The 18,521-nt window shown below is 42.5% G+C and overlaps 1 protein-coding gene across 5 annotated transcripts in view; it reads right to left on the bottom strand.

The window, feature by feature from the left end:
* Positions 1-18,521, bottom strand: part of Sik2 (salt inducible kinase 2) — a 109,471-nt gene that overhangs the window by 4,930 nt on the left and 86,020 nt on the right. For 3 of the 5 annotated variants that reach the window (XR_012910024.1, XM_075965924.1, XM_075965923.1), the window contains exons 9-15: positions 14,139-14,303; positions 5,261-5,489; positions 4,228-4,512; positions 3,932-4,095; positions 2,988-3,098; positions 2,285-2,376; positions 931-1,539 (exon numbers count right to left, since the gene is read on the bottom strand). Coding sequence is in view for 4 of the 5 variants with exons in the window: in XM_075965924.1 (XP_075822039.1) it covers positions 931-1,539; positions 2,285-2,376; positions 2,988-3,098; positions 3,932-4,095; positions 4,228-4,512; positions 5,261-5,489; positions 14,139-14,303 (1,655 nt within the window). In the remaining variant the exon portion in view is untranslated. The remainder of the gene's footprint in view (positions 1-930; positions 1,540-2,284; positions 2,377-2,987; positions 3,099-3,931; positions 4,096-4,227; positions 4,513-5,260; positions 5,490-14,138; positions 14,304-18,521) is intronic. The other 2 variants (XM_075965926.1, XM_075965925.1) reach the window with 1 other exon arrangement.

The following is an 18,521-nucleotide window of genomic DNA, read 5'->3' as shown; positions in this document are numbered from 1 at the left end:
CAGGACATAAAAGTTCCTTTTATGTGTGTCCTTAAAAGACATCTAAACTATACAAAACTGTCCAACTATGCAAAGCTCCATAAGCTCCTAACAACACGGAGCGGAGAGACAGAGGGGTTACTACAGGGTAGCAGACAGGAGGCTGTGCAGGAAGAGCCTGGCTTCCCAGCTCGGGCCTGAGTTCCTGACGCTTTCTGGATTCTGCTTTAGTCTCTACTGTGACAGGTCTCCTGTTGTCTCTACAGGTGAGAGCTTTGGAGTCCTGAGCACTTTAATACTTAGCCACCCAGGGGCACTTTTGAAAAGGCATTATCAAGTGTTCCCAGAGAGATGACTGCAGGTTTCAGGGGGTCAGTGTCAGCTTAGTGTCCCCGAAACACCTCAGGCCCCACTATTCTGCGACATCTTGCATCAACAGCTAAGAACTTAGGATTTTACAACAATGAACAACTCTCTTTTCTTCCCTGCGCATCAGATCTCATGATGTACTCTTGGCATGCCTTGAAGTACTTTGCTATTGCTTGGCTTTAGTGAAATGTGCTGCCTATTCCTTTACCCTATGTGTGTATATGCAACATACACATTTTTACTGCTTTTACCAAGGCTTTCCTTGGAAATAAATTGGTGTAAAACCTAGGTCTGTATGTTGTCATTTTATACGAACATTTCTTGGTAGCCCCCTGAGAGTGTGTTCCACTTTATCGAAGGGCATGTGCTTCAGCCCTTGCCACAGACAATCTTGTGGTGGGGCAGAGCCAGGAGGAACATCTACCCCAGTCACACCCTGATTCCAGTTGGGAACTTGATTTTTTTCCTACCAGGGAAAAGGGAAAAAAATAAGCTTTAAAAGGCTGGAATAAAAAGATAAACAGCCTGCCTTCACTAGAGCCACCTTCCTTTCTGTGCTGAGATTAATTCACCAGGACATACCCATTGTGTTGTGGATCCACAGCTTCTAGCATTTCACAATCAAAGAGTCCAGGGAGCTCAGAGAGGGCCAGCGGGTCATAGCTAGATGGGGTCTCCTGAAGTCCTGAGTTCCTGGGACAGTCCGCGCCTGTGAGGTTGCTCTGCTGGGCTCCATCCACAGGATAGTGACAGGGAGCAGGGTAGTCTGGTGCAGAGGAGGTGGTGCTTGGCAGCTCGCAAGTCTGATAGGAGAACTGTAAGGGGGTTGGAGCAGCTCCTGGCTGCTGAGGTGGAGGAGGAGGAGGCGGTGGGGGTGGCTGCTGCAATTGTGAGGGTAAGGGATGTGGAGCCCGGGGGCTGGGTGTGGAGGGCAGGGGCTGCAACTGCATCTCTGGGTATTGGCTGAGGAAAGGGCTAAATTGCATCTGCTCAGAAGAGGGCTCGAGGACTGGGCTCAGGGGTTGGGTCAGGCTGAATGGTGGGGGCTGCTGGGATGGCGGTGAAGTCTCCTGATGGGGAAGAGCCAGCTGCTGATTTGGTCGAGGGTAGGAGCTCTCGGCTATCTGCATCTGATTAAAATACGCTTGTAGCTGAGACTGCTTCTGGAGGAAGAGTCGCTTCTGTTGGAGCCTAAATTGGCAACACCGAAAAAGCATTTTACATCTCAAGTGAATGTAATTTCAATGTAAATTCAATACCAGGCATTAACTTCTCTTTCCCTTTCTTTTCTGTTTTTATTTCTGAGAATCTTCTATATAGTTCAGGCTGACCTCAAATTTGTGATCTTCCTGACCTAGTGCTAGGAATTCCAGGCATGCTCCATCACATGCGACACCCTCATCTCTTTTCCACTCAGAGTAAGAATTCACTACTGTGCATTTGCCCCTATTTGACTGACTCCTCTCAAGTGAGCACTGATGCATTTTCTCTCAAGTTTCTTGCTCTAGAGAGGCCAATTACTCATGAAGATTGCTCAAAAAAAGGTAACATCTTGGCTTCTGTGAGTAGGTGGGGTGATGATTAGGGCAATTTTATCTTAGCCAAGCAGCTTCTACTAGTGGGGCCAGCAGGCACGAACACCACCAAGGGGAAAGCCTCATCAGCGTAACCAACTGCTTTAGGTCACTGCTTCTGAAATCTTAGGACTGATCATATCCCAGATAAATACAAATGGCAAAGTACATAGGGGGTCACCGTAGTCTGACAGGCTTATACTCTAGGATTCTCAACAGCCTCATTAACACCATGTCTGAACAGAAAATGACCACGTGCCCGTGCATGGTCCTAGGAGAAGCAACTAGAAGGAAAAGGACAATATACCATTCTCCAGGATGCTATGAAAACAACTGACTTTACTAGCCAAAAACTTCCTTACCTATGTTCCTGTAGCTGCTGTTCCAGGCTCCGAGGTGGTTCTTTACAATATATTGGACAAGTATTCTGGGCCTTTGGCAGAAGACTGGGCTTCTGGAAGATCAGAAAAGCAACAAGATCTTAATTAACCATATGCTGTCAGTTGAATGCAGCTCATGTGTATCCTTTGGATGCTTGTCTGGATGGTAAATCCAGATGTGGCCTCCAGAATCCAGAGTGAAGGCACTGCACTGTGCACTAAGACCCTGGAAGAGCACCAGGTCAGCAGACCTTGGCGTCTAGTGCTAGCCTAGTTGTTTCCTACTTCTGCAATTCCTCCAGGACAAGGAAGTTCATGGAGAACAATGAGAAACCTAGTGCCTGCAGAGTGACTCATTCTGAATGGGATCTATGTTGTACCATTTCTTAGGATCTTCATGCACCAATGTAGACAGCCTTGTTAGCATTTTGTATATTAGAGATCCCATCTTAATATTCACAAATATAGAATTAGAAACAAGCCACGTCTCTCTTTTCTAGCATTCAGTGGTATATCCTTTCCTACTGCCAGCACAGGACATAAAGCTAAGTCTGAACATGTTTCTAGAAACTACTCATGTAGGGTTAAATCTACTTGCCTATAAGGGATAAAGCAGTCACCTTAAATAATGCAAACCAGGTTTCTGTGACAAAGTGAGATAAACCTAGAGCATGAAGGAGCCCACCTGGAGTCGATGCTGAAGGTACTGGGTTTCCAAGCTCTGCTGTGGAGAAAGTTGAGGATGCATGCTGGCAGTGAGTGTAGAGACACTTTCCTGCTGCTGAGAGACTTCCTCCTAAGGATCAAGGCAGTGGACATTTCAATTTCTATGTGAGGAAGTCTTAGTTTATAGTTTAAGCACCTTTGCAAATGTGGAATCCGGGCTCCACATGACCTAATACCCCAAAGCTTTTACCTAACTAGTAGCTTGAAGGCCACTTTCAGAGAATCTATACAAAGTTAACAACTACTACCTAGTCAGTATTAGATTAGAACAGAAGCACCTGCCTGGTATCATAAGAAGGTGCTTATCTACATGTGAGCCCAGAAGATGATACTATCTTTGATGCACTGAACATTGGCTCAAATAATAGCAACATTTGTTGTATTTTTCTTATGTCACAATATTCTGTCTGTGTGTATGTCTGCAGGCCAGAAGAGGGCACCAGATCTCATTACAGATGGTTGTGAGCCACCATGTGGTTGCCGGGAATTGAACTCAGGACCTTTTAAAGAGAAGGCAATGCTCTTAACCACTGAGCCATCTCTCCAGCCTCATTTGTTATATTTTTAATGTGACTAATCTTCGTATTTAATAGTGATTTCACATCAAAAGTAGTGGCAAGAAGCTTCTCAACTGGCTGATGTTCATCATCATCAGTGTGTGTGTGTGTGTGTGGTGAAGGGAGAATGAGTCGTCCATATATAATCAGCCTGCTTTCTGAACCCAAACCACATTGAGTCTATAGGCCTCTGTCTGGTGCTGAGCATCTGGGAGCAGCATGAAAATCTCTGAGACCTTGGGATTTCCCATAAAGCTAGCTTAGTTAGGTCTAGGAGGATACTCTCTAACTGAAAACCACACATCCGTGGGACAAGTGTGGCGCTCGGAAGAGCCTGGACACTCACCTGAGGACAACTGCTTGAGAGGTCTTGGAGCTGAGGAGCAGCTGATGCTAAGTTAGGGTCTGCCTCTGATCCTATTTGTTCATAGAGCAACTGTACTTTGTTCAACTCCAGAATTCCTTTGGTTCTAGCAAGATTCTGAAGATGTTGTCTAAATGCTACAATTCCTGCAAAGTACAAACATCAAACAGTTTACAAAGCAAAATAAGCCTTTTAGTTATACATTCACACCAGCAAGACAACAACCTTCTTCCATATCTCTGGTTCAAGTTTTCAAAGCCAGAAAAGAAAGCACTTACCTTGGGTAAGGGAAGTGTCTGATGCCCTGCGCCCTTCTCGGAAGCTCACGGGGGACCGATTGTGGACCTCACGTTTCTGAGAGCTCAGAGCCTGCATGGCTGGGTTGGTAGGTCTGAGGCTTATGAAAGGAGATGCTATGCGGGGTGAAGACTGGTTAGCTAACATGATGTCCTTCAGGGAAGGGCTGTCTTCCAGGAAGTTCAGGTCTCTCTGAGCAGACCCCATATCGTACTCAGAGTCCACACTGTCAAGGGAGGGGTTGTCACTCATAGAGAAAATTTTCCCTGTAGAAAAAAGTAAAACAGATACTACCTAAACCGATAGAACTTCTTTAAACACACTGACAAATAGCAAGACAAAATGGCAGACTCTAGTCTTGACAGCTGCAATCTTTCAGGATGGGCAAGACGACTGGAGTACTCACAAGTTTAGAAAACAGAAAACTCACCTAAAACAAAAATTCCTATCAGGGCTGGTGATCCTAAGTGTAACTCAGGGGCAGAAGAGCTGCCTAACATGCTCAAGAACAGTCCAACACCACAAACCATCCTCCATCTTTCCAGAATGCTTTTACTGGTTAGTTTAACCATCTTCAAATTTGGTGAGGAAAACCGTATGGAAACTATAGTTATAAGATCTTGAAGACAGCCATAAGTACACTGTCAACTCAGAGACATTGCCTTTTAATTTCTATCAGCTGCTGAGTAGACCTGATCCACAGTCCATGGCATCTGCTCTGTAAAGGAAGGGACTATGGATGAAATTCAGAACTTGGTGAGCATGACCACTATTTCTTTCTTTCTTTTCTTTTCTTTTTTCCTTTCAAGACAGGGTTTCTGTGTCACTTTGGAGCCTCTCCTGGAACTAGCTCTTGTAGATAAGGCTGGCCTTGAACTCAGAGAGATCCTCCTGCTTCTGCCTCCTGAGTGCTGGGATTAAAGGTGTGTGCTACCACCATCCGGCTGGCTGCTATTTCTTAATGCATGAAGTATGAAATGATGCTGTAAGGGTTTAACTTGGTGGATACCATACCTGCCCCGGGCATGACAACCAATTGGTTAGTCACTTCTGACAGAGTGTGCCGTCGCTGCCCACTCCGTGTGGCCTGGAAAGCTTCAAAGGCCTGACTGGGGTCTTCCTCAACCTCTCCTTCTGTCTCCAAGCCTTCATCAATGGAGGTCTCCATCATATTGCTGGGCAGTGACTGGCATCCCTTTCTCACCAGGACAGGCGGCACAGGGTCAAGCAGACAGCCATTCACCTGTCAGTGTGAGAGGAAACTCAGTTGCTGCTCTCTGAGGAACACCCACAACAGAAAAATAGTCCAAGACTTAATTAAGGCAAATGAGAAATAAAGTAAAATATTAAAGTGTATGCATTTACTTGCAATGGCAGCACAGCCATAAGAAATGAAGGCAAGTCAACTACAATGCGCAGAGACCCAGACTGGCACTGCCACCAGGTTACTCTGAGTCATCACTGTTACAATAACCACTCTTCCAGTGGTTTACAGATGAATAGAATGTGCTGGCTTAAGGCTTACCAGTTATTATTATTTTTTAAATAAGGAAAACAGAAGAGGAAGATGAGCTCCTTTTTACTTCTAGAGCAAATGTCTCATAGCTGAGAGAATAGTCACTGACATTCTAATTCTCAACCACAAAACATACTGATTCTGGGTATACTTTTATGTTCATACCTTAAGTACTGATCTATTTGATATTTTGTTTTTAAATTGATTCAAATGTGCCTAAGGAATGGAAAGTAAGAATTTTTTGTAGACAGACAGATACCACAAAAAAGACTGAAAAAATTCAAATGGCAAACAGCCAAGACCTTCCATTATAGAATAACAAATGACTCACGGCTCCTAATTCCAGCAGAGGTTAATAAGCCCCAGCGCACGGAATCCTCACCCACTAGCAGTTCACACACCATCTACGGGCCTATCCCATAGGGAGAGCTCGGCACAGATCCTGAATGAGCACACTGCCTTCCCACAGTTGCCAAGCAAACCACCTAATGGGCAGCAAAACAGCAGACAAAGGGGAGTTGTGGTTTCAAGTTCTGGCTGGTAAAAGCCCCAAAGAGCAGGCAATTATTTACCTCATTACTTTAACTATTCCCCTGTGGAAATCAATCTGCTTTCTCCTATGAATAGCTGCTCAGGAGCAGCCCGCAAAGGAGTCAGTTCTCTGTGGTACTTTCAATTGGAACCCACTGGGTAGAACTATTGTTTCCACTGAGGCAGAGGCAGCTCATATATGTGAGAAGTGACGTGGAACTGCCCTATACCAGGCACAGGAGGCTTTCCTCTTAAGGCAGTTGCAGAAGGCATTGCAAGGTCCTTTTTATGGAGAGGGAGTAGGGTGACTCAGAGCTTTGTTTGCTTGGAGGAGCTGATTCCACAAGCATCTGAGGGGAGAGCTTTCATGCTGGTAAGGTAGCTGATGCTTTCTCCCCAGATCACACCAATCTTCTCATGGTACAGAAAGCAGGATTTCTGAAATCTGGCCAGCAGCTGTCATTCTCTTCTTGGCCCAGGCCAGATACGTGTATCTTTTATATTTAATAGTTTTCTTACAAGAAAGAATGACCAACAACTCGTACTCTAGACTCCTTAGCAGTCCACTGTCAGCTTGCTAAGGCTCTCAAGACCTTTTAAAGCAATTATCTACTCAGCACCCTTACATGTGCAGCCTTTGTCAAATGTACTTCTCACCTCCCGTGGTGTAAGCAAGCTCTTTCCCTCAGCATAGATGTTACCTTTTCCTGACTTAGTCAAACAAGCCAGCTTCCTATGAATTTGTAAACTGTCACCATATAACCTTATTATCTCATCTAAACCAGAAGAGGAAATATGTCTGAATAAAGTCTCTTCCAGATATAAAACAATGGCTGGGTTTTTCACTGAAGACTTTTCATCTGGGGACAGTTATGGGTAAGCATCTCTGGCCATGAGTAGGTTTCCTGAAGCAGCTGACCATCATACTTAGCTAGAATTTTTATTACTGTGATTAAAACATGACCAAAAATATCTTGGGAGGGAAGGATTTATTTGGCTTATATATCCCAGGGCATGGTCCACTGAGGGAAGCCAGAGCAGGAACCTGAAGGCAGGAACTCAAAAAGAAGCCACAGTGGAATGTTGCTTGCTGGTTTGCTCCCATGGTGTGCTCAGCCTACTTTCTTATAACATCCAAGATCACCAACCCAGGGGTGGGACTGCCTCCAGTGAGCTGGGCTTTCCTCCATCAATCATTAATAAGAAAATGTTCCAAAGGTCAATCTGGTGTGGGCATTTCTCAACTGAGGTTCCCTCTTACCAAATGACTTGACACAAGGTCAAGTTGACAAAAAACTAACCAGGACAGCAACCATGCTAATTTGCCCAGGGACTTGACTGTAAAATAACCCAGATAAGTTTTCCTCTTTAGTGTATTTCATCATCTTCCTGAGAGCAAGAATGGAGCAGAACTCAAACTTCAAAGCCCCTCACCCATATACTAAGACAGTCTACAAGGATGTATGACTAAAATGCTGGGTTAATCTACATAAATGACATAGCTGCTACAAATAAGAATTTATGCTCTAGAAATACTCTAGACAGATTAAATGAGAGGATTTCAAGATGTGGGCAAAATGTATAGTTTCTAACCCTTTCTTTTCCAGAGACTTCATGTGCAATAGATGATATACATACAGCAGTCAAAGCTCTCAGAGGCCCCAGCACTGACTCAGAAAGCCTTCGAACCTGCCTTTCTAAATTGGTATGTTGACCTTAATTCCCAAGGTGACTATATTTGGAGATGGGGCCTGTAAGTGAGCAAAGCCCTGGCCCAATAGGATTAGCATCTCTGTAAGAAAAGGCACATTGAGGGCCAGAGAGAAAGATCAGCAGCTAAGATGCATACTGTGATGATCCAAGTTTGCTTCCCGGCACTCAAGATGCTCACAACCACCTGTAACTCCAGCGCTAGGGAATTTGATACCTCTCGCCTCTGTGGGCACCAACACTCACATGTACATACCCACAGACACATACCCACAATTCAAAATAAAACACATTTAAAAAAATAAAATAAGAAAGGGCACAAACAAACAAAGCCAGGTATGGTGGTACATACCTATAATCCCAGCACTCAGGAGGCTAAGGCAAGAGGGTTAAGTGTCTGAGGCCAGCCTTGGCTTCACAGTGAGATCCTGTCTCAAAAAAAGTGAAAAAGAAAAAACATCAGAGAGTTTGTTCTCAGTTACCCCTTGACACACAGGAAAGGCTGTGTGATGTCTCAAGACAGAGTGAGAAGGTGACTGTCTAAAAACAGGAGGGAGACTTCTTTAGAAACAGCTGGAACTAACTCTATCTTGCCTTCTGGCATCCAGAACTATGAGAAACAAAATTTCTGTTGTTTAAGCTATGCAGCTTATGGTATTTCATGGGCAGGTGAGCAGGTCCATACAGTGCACCAAGCATAATATAAGCCAGTGAGTTGGAAGAGAGAAATGGACCTTATTCCATTGCATTCCATGTGCCTGGCAAATGGGGCACATGCTGAGCAGGTGCTAAGCTTCGTCACTTGCAAGTCAGTTGCTTAGGCTCCAATTAAGCTCTTTTTTTTTTCATTTGTAAAATAGTTGTAAAGTTGTTGGGAGAATCAGCTAATATAATTCAGAAAAAAAATAATAGTTCCTTTACAGCTCAATACACTTTGTTGATATTTTTTTTTTAAACAAAGGGGAGTGCTTTTCAATAACAAAGCATAAGAATAATGTTACAACACTTTCTCCCCCCTGACTTGAGTCAAATTAAACAGGTGAAGAAGGAAAGAAAGGAATTACAATGCTAGAAAATTCTTTTTAAAGCCGGTGCTTTGCTATAGAGCCCCAAGTGCCTCTGTACTTCTGTTCTTTTGCCCCATTCTACTAAGTCCTGGCTATATGTGCACTAACACTTGGCTTAGAAATGTGTACTTAAGTTCTCAGTAGTCCTCATTGTCCGCTATGTTCAGCGAGTCCGGTTTTATCCCAGGCTTTTTCAGACCCAGGCCAGCTGGCCTTGGTGAGTTCCCAGTAGAACATTCCCATTGTCTCAGTGTGTGGGTGCACCCCTCGCGGTCCTGAGTTCCTTGCTCGTGCTCTCTCTCCTTCTGCTCCTGATTTGGACCTTGAGATTTCTGTCCGGTGCCCCACGTACTGGCTTTGTGGGAGCCTAGGCAGTTTGGATGCTCACCTTACTAGACCTGGATGGAGGTGGGTGGTCCTTGGACTTCCCACAGGGCAGGGAACCCTGATTGCTCTTTGGGCTGACGAGGGAGTGGGACTTGATTGGGGGAGGGGGAGGAAAATGGGAGGAGGTGGTGGGGAAGAGACAGAAATCTTTAATAAATAAATAAATGAATAACTTTGTCCAAACAAACAAACAAAAAAAGAAATGTGTACTTAAGTATCAGGGCAGAGTAGTTACAGATTTGGACCTAAAATTAACTATCATCAACCTATTTAAGGCTGCAAGATAAAGGAAATAACTGTGTTCAACAAGAGGTGTTTTGCTGTAGAATATTAGGTTAACCAAGCAAAGATGTGTTATGTAGTGATAAGGGGGGGGGCTGCGTTCTGCCACCTGGCTAGCTTTACCCAAAATAATTACACAGAAACTGTATTCTTTTAAACACTGCTTGGCCCATTAGCTCTAGCCTCTTACTGGCTAATTCTCACATCTTGATTAACCCATTTCTAATAATCTGTGTTGCACCACGAGGTGGTGGCTTACCGGGAAGGATCTTAACCTGCGTCCATCTTGGAGAGGAGAGCTATAGCGTCTGCCTCATTGCCTTCTTCCCAGCACTCAGTTCTGTTTACTCCACCCACCTATGTTCTAACCTATCAGACCAAGCAGTTTTCTTTATTAATTAACCAATGAAACAACAGATAGATAGAAGACCCTCCTACATCAGTGTTACATTTGTTTTTACAGTGGTTAATGAATTTATTCAATTTATTAATTTATTGGTTAATGAATAAAGAAGCTACTTGGGCCTACAGCAGGGCAGAACAGAGCTAGGTTTAAAACTAAACTAAATGCTGGAGAAAGTAGGTGGAGTCAGAGAGATGCCATGTAGCCGTCAAAGGAGAACAATGCCCATGGGAACTTGATGGAACCTTGCCGGTAGACCACAACCTCATGGTGATGCACAGATTAATAGAAATGGGTTAATTTAAGATATGAGAGCTAGCTAACAATATGCCTAAGTGATGATTGGCCAAGCAGTGTTTTAATTAATATAGTTTCTGTGTGATTATTTTGGGTCTGGGTGGCAGGGAACAAACGAGCAGCCTCCAACCACAGAATATTACTTTGACTATGTGAAAGTGTGTTACATTTGTTTATGCTGCATTTGTTTAATTATGTAAATATGTGTTGCATTTGTTTCACCTTGCCTGCCAAAGGCATCTGATTGGCCTAATAAAAAGCTGATTGGCTAATAGCTAGGCAGAAAAGGTGGGGTTGGTGGGCAGGAAGAACAAATAAGAGGAGATCTCTAGCCTTAAGTATAAAAAGAGGGAAGAGAAGAGAATGAGGGAGAAAGAGAGGAACACGCACAGGGTCAGAAGCCAGGCAGCTGCCAGTCAGACTTGAGAAGCAGGAAAACAAGCCATATAGAAAGAAAGAAAAAGATAAAAAGCCCCGAGACAAAATGTTGATGAAGAGAAACAGGGTAAGTTAAAAAACTAGCAAGAAATGAGCCTAAGCTAATGCCGAGCATTCATAACTAATAATAAGTTTCCATGTCATGATTTGGGAGTTGGTTGGTGGCACAAAAGAAAAAGCCTGCTAAAGCATTCAGCTAAAGAGATGTATAAAGCAACAGAGTACATAATTGTTAAAGCTTATGCCTACAAATACTACTTCATGACATGGAAAAATTCTCATAAGATATAGAAGATATAGAATTACACACAACAGAGAATAATTTTAAGACTCTTCCCATTTACTGAGTCTTACATCTTACCCACCAATTTATAGTATGACATCAAATGGGTTATCTTTGAGTAGTGAGATTATAGCTAAATTAATTTTATCTTTATTCTCTTCATATTATCATGCATGATTATGACTAGTTTTATTTATTTTTATTTCAAATTGTAATTTGAAATTTTAAATTCAGAAGTGAAAGTGAAATTTCTCCCCTAAAGCCTCTAGAGGTTAACACTAATAAGATTCAGGAGTGTTTACTTTTCCAGTCTTCTCTCATATGTCCCACTTTCATGGTGTAGGTATTAAGGTGCAATTAGACACAGGATGTCTCCACCACACTTGCATTTGCAAGGTTTATCTCATGGGTTCCTCGTCAACCAGCTACTGAAGGTGTGAACTTGGAAATCTTTTTATTCCAGTCTCTAATAGTGTTCCACATGGACTGAAATGTGTGTACACGGGAGATTTATTCTACAGTTTGTGCAACTGTCTTTCCTCTATGGGCCCTATGTCCTTAGGGTTTCAGTTACTTCTCAGAAAGATGCCTTCCCCTCCTGCCCCAGAAATCCCAAGTCAAAGTTTCAAGACAGACTCCTTAAGAGATTTTCCTAACAATTAAGGGAAGGAGAGGTGATGTTTAAAAAAATGTACAGTACTAGTCCTTGACTGCAAGCAGAAATGGAATTATCATTATATACAGCTATGATATTTCTTTCAGAAAACAGCTGGGTTATAGTGAATGTATATGAAGCAATATGAACAAAAGAAGTAAAAGGTTCTTTTGCGTGTGCATTTGATTATGGGCCTCAAAGAAAGAGGCAGCCAGAAGGACATAATAAACGATCCACAGTAAGTCCTGTGGATGTTTATGGCTTGTATGAATTTATGGTGGCATTGCCAGAGTGGGAGCCAGTTTCAGATTGACACTCTTATTCCTACAAATGAGAATATACCATCTAGCAACTGTCTATATTTTTTGCAAAACCATTCATTTCCTGTCTGTTTCCTAGTAACTGTAACAATCACAAGCTTTAAAAATAGCTTGCCCTATATATTATAGCAGACAGTGCCCAATCTGTGTTTTGGGCCTGGTGCCCTTACAGACAAGACTTCAACACACTGCATTTTAATTTCTTCAAGAGAATTAGATCTTAAAAACGAATTATGCTGCCCTAATTTATGTCTAAATGCTGAGCATGGATATATCACTAATGTGTAATGCTAGGCAAACACAGGGCATAGAAAACAGACTGTCCAGAGGAAGCAGACTCATCTTTAGAGCTGGACAGTAATTATTCCTGTTCAGCAACTTGGCTTAACACCTGCTCTGACAGTCTGGCATGGAGCTGCCACTGCCACTGTGCTCCAGCTAGGCTTGTGTAACTTAGGAGTCTGCCTGACATCCAGAGGTCTCAACTGAATGGCATTTCCTATTTGTCTAGGCTCAAAATATTGCTGGAGGTTTGGAATTCTATCCTTTCAACCCCACTGCTACCATCCCCTCTTCTCTCATTTCAATGGTCATTCCCATATTTCAGGCCCTGCTGAACCATGCTTACCCCCCCCCCCCCACCTTTTTTTTGGTCCCCTAGCCTGTGCTTGCTAGAGAACCATTCAGGCAGAATTTCCAAGAACAGGATGCATGTAGTGTTTCCTTGCTCAGAAATCTTCAGTTGTGCTGACTATCCTATCAGCTGACTCACCTATACTTTACCACATTCCACACCTAGAACACTGCCCAGAGACCTAAACTGCTTGCTTGCTATTCAAAACTAACACATACATCTTTACTTCTACAGTTTTCTTTTACATGCCCTTTCCTTCAGACTGAAAAACTACTCGAGTTGGTTGAACCTGATTACCTATAACTTGCTTCTGAACAGCTCTTCCCTTCACTGAAGATGTCCCATTCTCGTTTCCAGACCTGTGGATTCTCTTGACTCTGCAGCTCCAGCTCTGAGAGTTACCCCCAATTTTCCTGATCAAGTACAAAGTTAAATCCTCTGCCTCTTCTGAGGTTCACTCTGACTTATGTGACAATGTTATCAATTTATTAAGCAGCTGGCATGCTGTTTCAGTTCCATCTAATATCCTTTTTGTTAGACCACAGTCTAGCAGGCTGTTAGGCAAGTTCATGACTGATTCATGTTTTTATTATCTAAAGAGGCTAAAATAAAACATGGGAAAACTAGTTGTTGACTATTTAAAATCTACCCTCAACTACACAGATTATCTTACTTAATTCTCCTAACAGTCTCCTAAAATGGGTATCCTAGTTTATACAGAGGAAAGAGAGTAACCTTGTCCAAATTCACACAGCTTAGTAAAGAGCAGTTTAGCACACTCCAAGGCCTCTATTTTATGACAGTCTTCTATTAATATGATCATATGTACTGCACTTGGTACTGAGTATATACCACTTATATTAGAAGTCAGAAAAAAGCCACTGTATGAAAGAAGCAGTTATCTTCCATTTCCTAACAGTCAACTTTATACAATGCACCAAATACAAACTAAACCCTTAAGGCATGCCCAAGCTGAACCGAAAAGGATGTCTGCTCAGTCAAAAAGAGATCCTATCACTTTGTATTTACAGTTTGCTGCGCTGAAGAGAGGCAACAATAACAAAGTGTGATCAGTAGAAAAGGTGATCTTTTGTTTTAAAATCAACCAACATACCCTACCCCTCCACTTATGCACCCAAAACACTTACGAGAGATCTTAGGATCTGGGAGAGAAGAGGAACTGGTCAGGGAAGGAAAAGTAGAGGCTTCTGTGGCCTGAGAGTTGTTACTGAATTGATGAGAGCTGATCTTTAAACATTTTAATAGAGTTCTTCACCAAAGCACATCCAGCAGAACCACACTACAACACTATACTCCAAACTCAAGTCTCCAGCCACTCTGCACTGCATCTCAAGCACACCAGCTGTACCTTAGGAGTGTCGACACACTCTTCCTCCATAAAGGCAGCTTCTGCTTGACAGCTGGATGTTGGGAATGAAAAGGCCTCCACATTGGATGCCTGTGGGAGGAGGGTAGATCGCATCAGTCTCACGTTCGGTGAATGCAAGGTCACTGGGAGTCCCACAGTTTGTGCCTGAAAATATGGCAAGAACAGACAGTGTGGAAACATTATTACTTCTTGTTCTATACACATGCACACGTCTCTTACAACTAGTAAGTCTTCTTAAGGTGACTAAAAGATAAAGTGTTATTCACTGGAACTCCAGAAGACTCGGTTGTGAGTGTGTATGTATGTGTGCATGCACATGCACGGTAAGCACTAATTTAAGTCTCAATAATCAGACATTCGGAAATAAATTGTACAGAATTTTGTTCCTATCTCATAATGAGAGATATACCTTTCACACAGGCAACAATCTAGATAGCCTTTGTAAGGAATCAAAGAATTATCTTTGTCAATTCAACAAAGTTCTATTTTTTTCTTTCTTTAAATATACTAACTGAAAGATTAAAAAAAAAAAAAGGAACTCAACAATGAGCCAGGGCCAGATACACACAAGCCCCACAGCTAGCTATAAAGAAGGTACATGAAGTAACTGTCTTTTTTTTTTTTTTCCTATTTCTTCTCATGAAAAGAAGGAGAGAGAAGCAGTTACTCAGGTGACAGGAAGATCCCCTTCCTTTGAAAAGATGCAGTCTGAAGAAACACTCATTGCTACAGAATCCTGTTCCTGAAACCAGCCTTCTACACAGAGCTCTCGGTCTAGTCTGTCTTTTCTCTCTTATCAACTTGGGGCTACTGCTTCTACCTCTTAAGTTCTGGGGTATAGGGTGCCACCACCACCCTTGGCTTCCTGTGGGTAGTTCATCCATTCTTCTGTCTCCTTTGTTAAGTGCTTTAAATAAACAAGGATCATACTCTTCTTTAAAAAATCATTTAAAAGAGCCTTTCCTTTTCACAATTGGCCATGATGGATTTTACTGCTGAAGCTCCTGGATGGTCCTTCTATCCACAGCCCTTAAGAACTGGCAGAATCATTTCTTAGATATATCTTGAACATAACAGACACTGAAGCATCAAAGGGGACAACTGTCACTGCAGACGATATCAGGAATAGGAACAGCCTCTGTTTGCCCTGCTACAGTTACAAGGATATAAAGGATGGTGACTTTAAAATCAGACAAATAAAAGGGACAAAACTATGAAATTCTATTTCTTTTTCAAGGTGTGGGCTTGATTGTTGGTTCTGTCACTTATTAATTGTACGATGGCTTTAATCAGGCAATCTTTCTCTGAACCTTTTCTATATTTGTAAAAATAAGTGTAATATCTACTTCATAGTGAAGTTAAGACCAAAAGGTAACATGTGAAGCCCTCAGCTTAGCAATGTTAATTCTCTCTTTCCCTTCCAGTCTTAAAATGACTCCAAGGACAAAACAACTGGACAGGAAGATGGATGCACTTTTGGTGTTTCATTGCTTCCAGTTGGAATTTTAAGCTGATTTTTGTTGTTGGTTTTTTTTTTTGTATGTTTCTGAGACAGGGTCTATCCATGTAGCCCTGGAACTTGCTATGGAGACTAGGCCAGCCTGGAACTCATGGAGATCCAATAGCTTTTGTCTCCAAATGCTGGGATTAAATATGTACACCATGATCAGCTAAATTGGTCATTTTTAAGTAGGAAGGAGTATGTATGGTCTTACTGTACATTTCAAACATTTGAATATTTAAGTATTTAATTGAATTTTTAAGTATTAAAGTATATACTTAAATATACTTTATATAGGATATATTCTGATATTAATATCATCATATATAGTGCATGAAAAAAGAACAAAACAACAGTATATGGGAAACACCACAAATAATGCTACAGACCATCTGAGCACGATAACGGAGCAGCTTTTCTTCCATCCTTCTTTGGGCTTATGTCTTGGGTACTTTTTTCTCTTTCAACAATTAGTCAATTGAATCTCTTGGCTACCATGCAATACTTTCATTTCCTAATAAAGTACATTTAGTACATTCTTACCTCATCACCAGTTTTTCAATCAAAGAGTGAACTGAAAGGTATGATTTCTAGTTTTCCAGTTTCTTACCTGTTCCTTCCACCTAAGAGTGGGCAAAGCCTTACCTGAAAATACTGTACTGGAAATGAGATGCCCACATCTGATCACAAGGTCCTGTCTCCCTAGAATTCTGACTCTCTATGGTGGACTGAGTTGTATCAGATTAAGCACACCACATTTTCCTTGACAATTTTTTCTTTTATTGGAGACAAAGTCTTATTCTGGAGTTCCAGCTGGCATTGGCCCTTGAATCCTCCCGTCTCAGGCTTCACTGGGCTAGGATTACAGGTACCCACAATCACAGAGTCTCCTCTCCATAGTGCAGGATTACAAGCACACATCATCACAGTCTCCTCTCCATAGTGCAGGATTACAAGCACACACCATCACAGTCTCCTCTCCATAGTGCAGGATTACAGGCACACATCATCACAGTCTCCTCTCCATAGTGCAGGATTACAAGCACACACCATCACAGTCTCCTCTCCATAGTGCAGGATTACAGGCACACACCATCACAGTCTCCTCTCCATAGTGCAGGATTACAAGCACACACCATCACAGTCTCCTCTCCATAGTGCAGGATTACAGGCACACATCATCACAGTCTCCTCTCCATAGTGCAGGATTACAAGCACACACCATCACAGTCTCCTCTCCATAGTGCAGGATTACAAGCACACACCATCACAGTCTCCTCTCCATAGTGCAGGATTACAAGCACACACCATCACAGTCTCCTCTCCATAGTGCAGGATTACAAGCACACACCATCACAGTCTCCTCTCCATAGTGCAGGATTACAAGCACACACCATCACAGTCTCCTCTCCATAGTGCAGGATTACAAGCACACATCATCACAGTCTCCTCTCCATAGTGCGGGATTATAGGCACCTACCACTTGTGGACTATTTAAGAAGAATAAAGAAACTTAGCTGAGAAAGTATGTTACTGCACTAGGGGCATCCTGCTTCCTATCTTTTTGTCCGGCCACACTTGTATGTAGGAAGGGCCTCACCATAGCTCAGTATCATCAACACAGCTTAGGAGTTCTTTTTCCTTTCCCAACCTATTTAAAAGCAGTGTTATCAATTCTAAAAGTTCTCAAGTGCTCAGAAATACTCTGATCCAAATATCTGGAGCTATACTGGTATACTATTCCCTCACGTTTCTATTGATACATTATTTTATTTAGAAGATACAATATGTTAGATAATCAAGAACTTTTATTCCCTTATTTTTCATCTTCTGTAGAATCAATGTAAAATTTTATATTCCTGTATGTTTATGATTCTGTTGAACAGGGAGTGCTACTTACAGATGCTGGCCGGCATCTTAATGGGAAGACAGTCCTCCATTCCCAGCCTCTACACGAGTCCTAGATCTCTCAGACCACATTGCTTTCCTAGCACTGAGCCATGTCCTCACTGTGCCCTCAGGCCTTCAAGGACAATGTCACTCTAACTCTGCTGTGGAACAGACACTTGGCATTTGCTTCACAGATGGCAGCTCATCTCGTCACAGCATTCAGTGTCATTCCTGTTTTAGAACAGGTAAAGTGAGGCACAGAATCTGGGACTCGCTTTCACCACTAAGGGGAGCTTTCTAGTCAGTGCTGAGCTCACTCAGGTCCACCTTTCATAGCCCTCCCTCACTTTCTACTAGGACCACAATAAGTCTTCAGCATCCTGCATCTCATATTAGCATAAGAATCTCAGAAGTATTCTTCAGAAGTTCCTGCTCTTCCCAGACTGAGCATGGTAGCACATGTCTTTAATCCTAGTACTTGGGAAGCACAGGCAAGTGGATGTCTCTAAGTTTGAGACCAGCGTGGTCTATATAACAAATTCAAGACCAGCCAGTGAGATTCTGTCTCAAAACAAGCAACTATCTCCTGCAGCGCTTCCCTAAGAAGCTATCCTATCCAATGCTCCCGTACTAACTGGCTTATGGCCTTCATAAGATTGTTATTGCTTCCTTATTTATAAGTCATCCTTGGCATTTAGAGCTCTTCACAGTATGGTTTCCACTTACCACTTCAAATTTTTACTTTCTTAGCCTTCAGTTCAAATGGACTAAATTCACAGGAACAAAGCCTACTGTGGGCCATGTGAGCACTTCTGTTCACCTTGTGTGTATCTCCTTCTAGTCAGAATGATGTCTTTATCAGTCTCACACCTCCGTGAAGATCTGTTTTAAATGTCATCTCTCCCAGGAAGCTCTCCCTATTCAGATGAGCCTCTTGCCCTTGCCCAAGACCTCAGGTGATTCTGGCCTTA

Source organism: Microtus pennsylvanicus, chromosome 3, assembly GCF_037038515.1.
Source record: "Microtus pennsylvanicus isolate mMicPen1 chromosome 3, mMicPen1.hap1, whole genome shotgun sequence".
NCBI lineage: Eukaryota > Metazoa > Chordata > Mammalia > Rodentia > Cricetidae > Microtus > Microtus pennsylvanicus.
The sequence above is the reverse complement of the archived record's forward strand: the minus strand, read 5'-3'. Positions and strand labels throughout refer to the sequence as shown.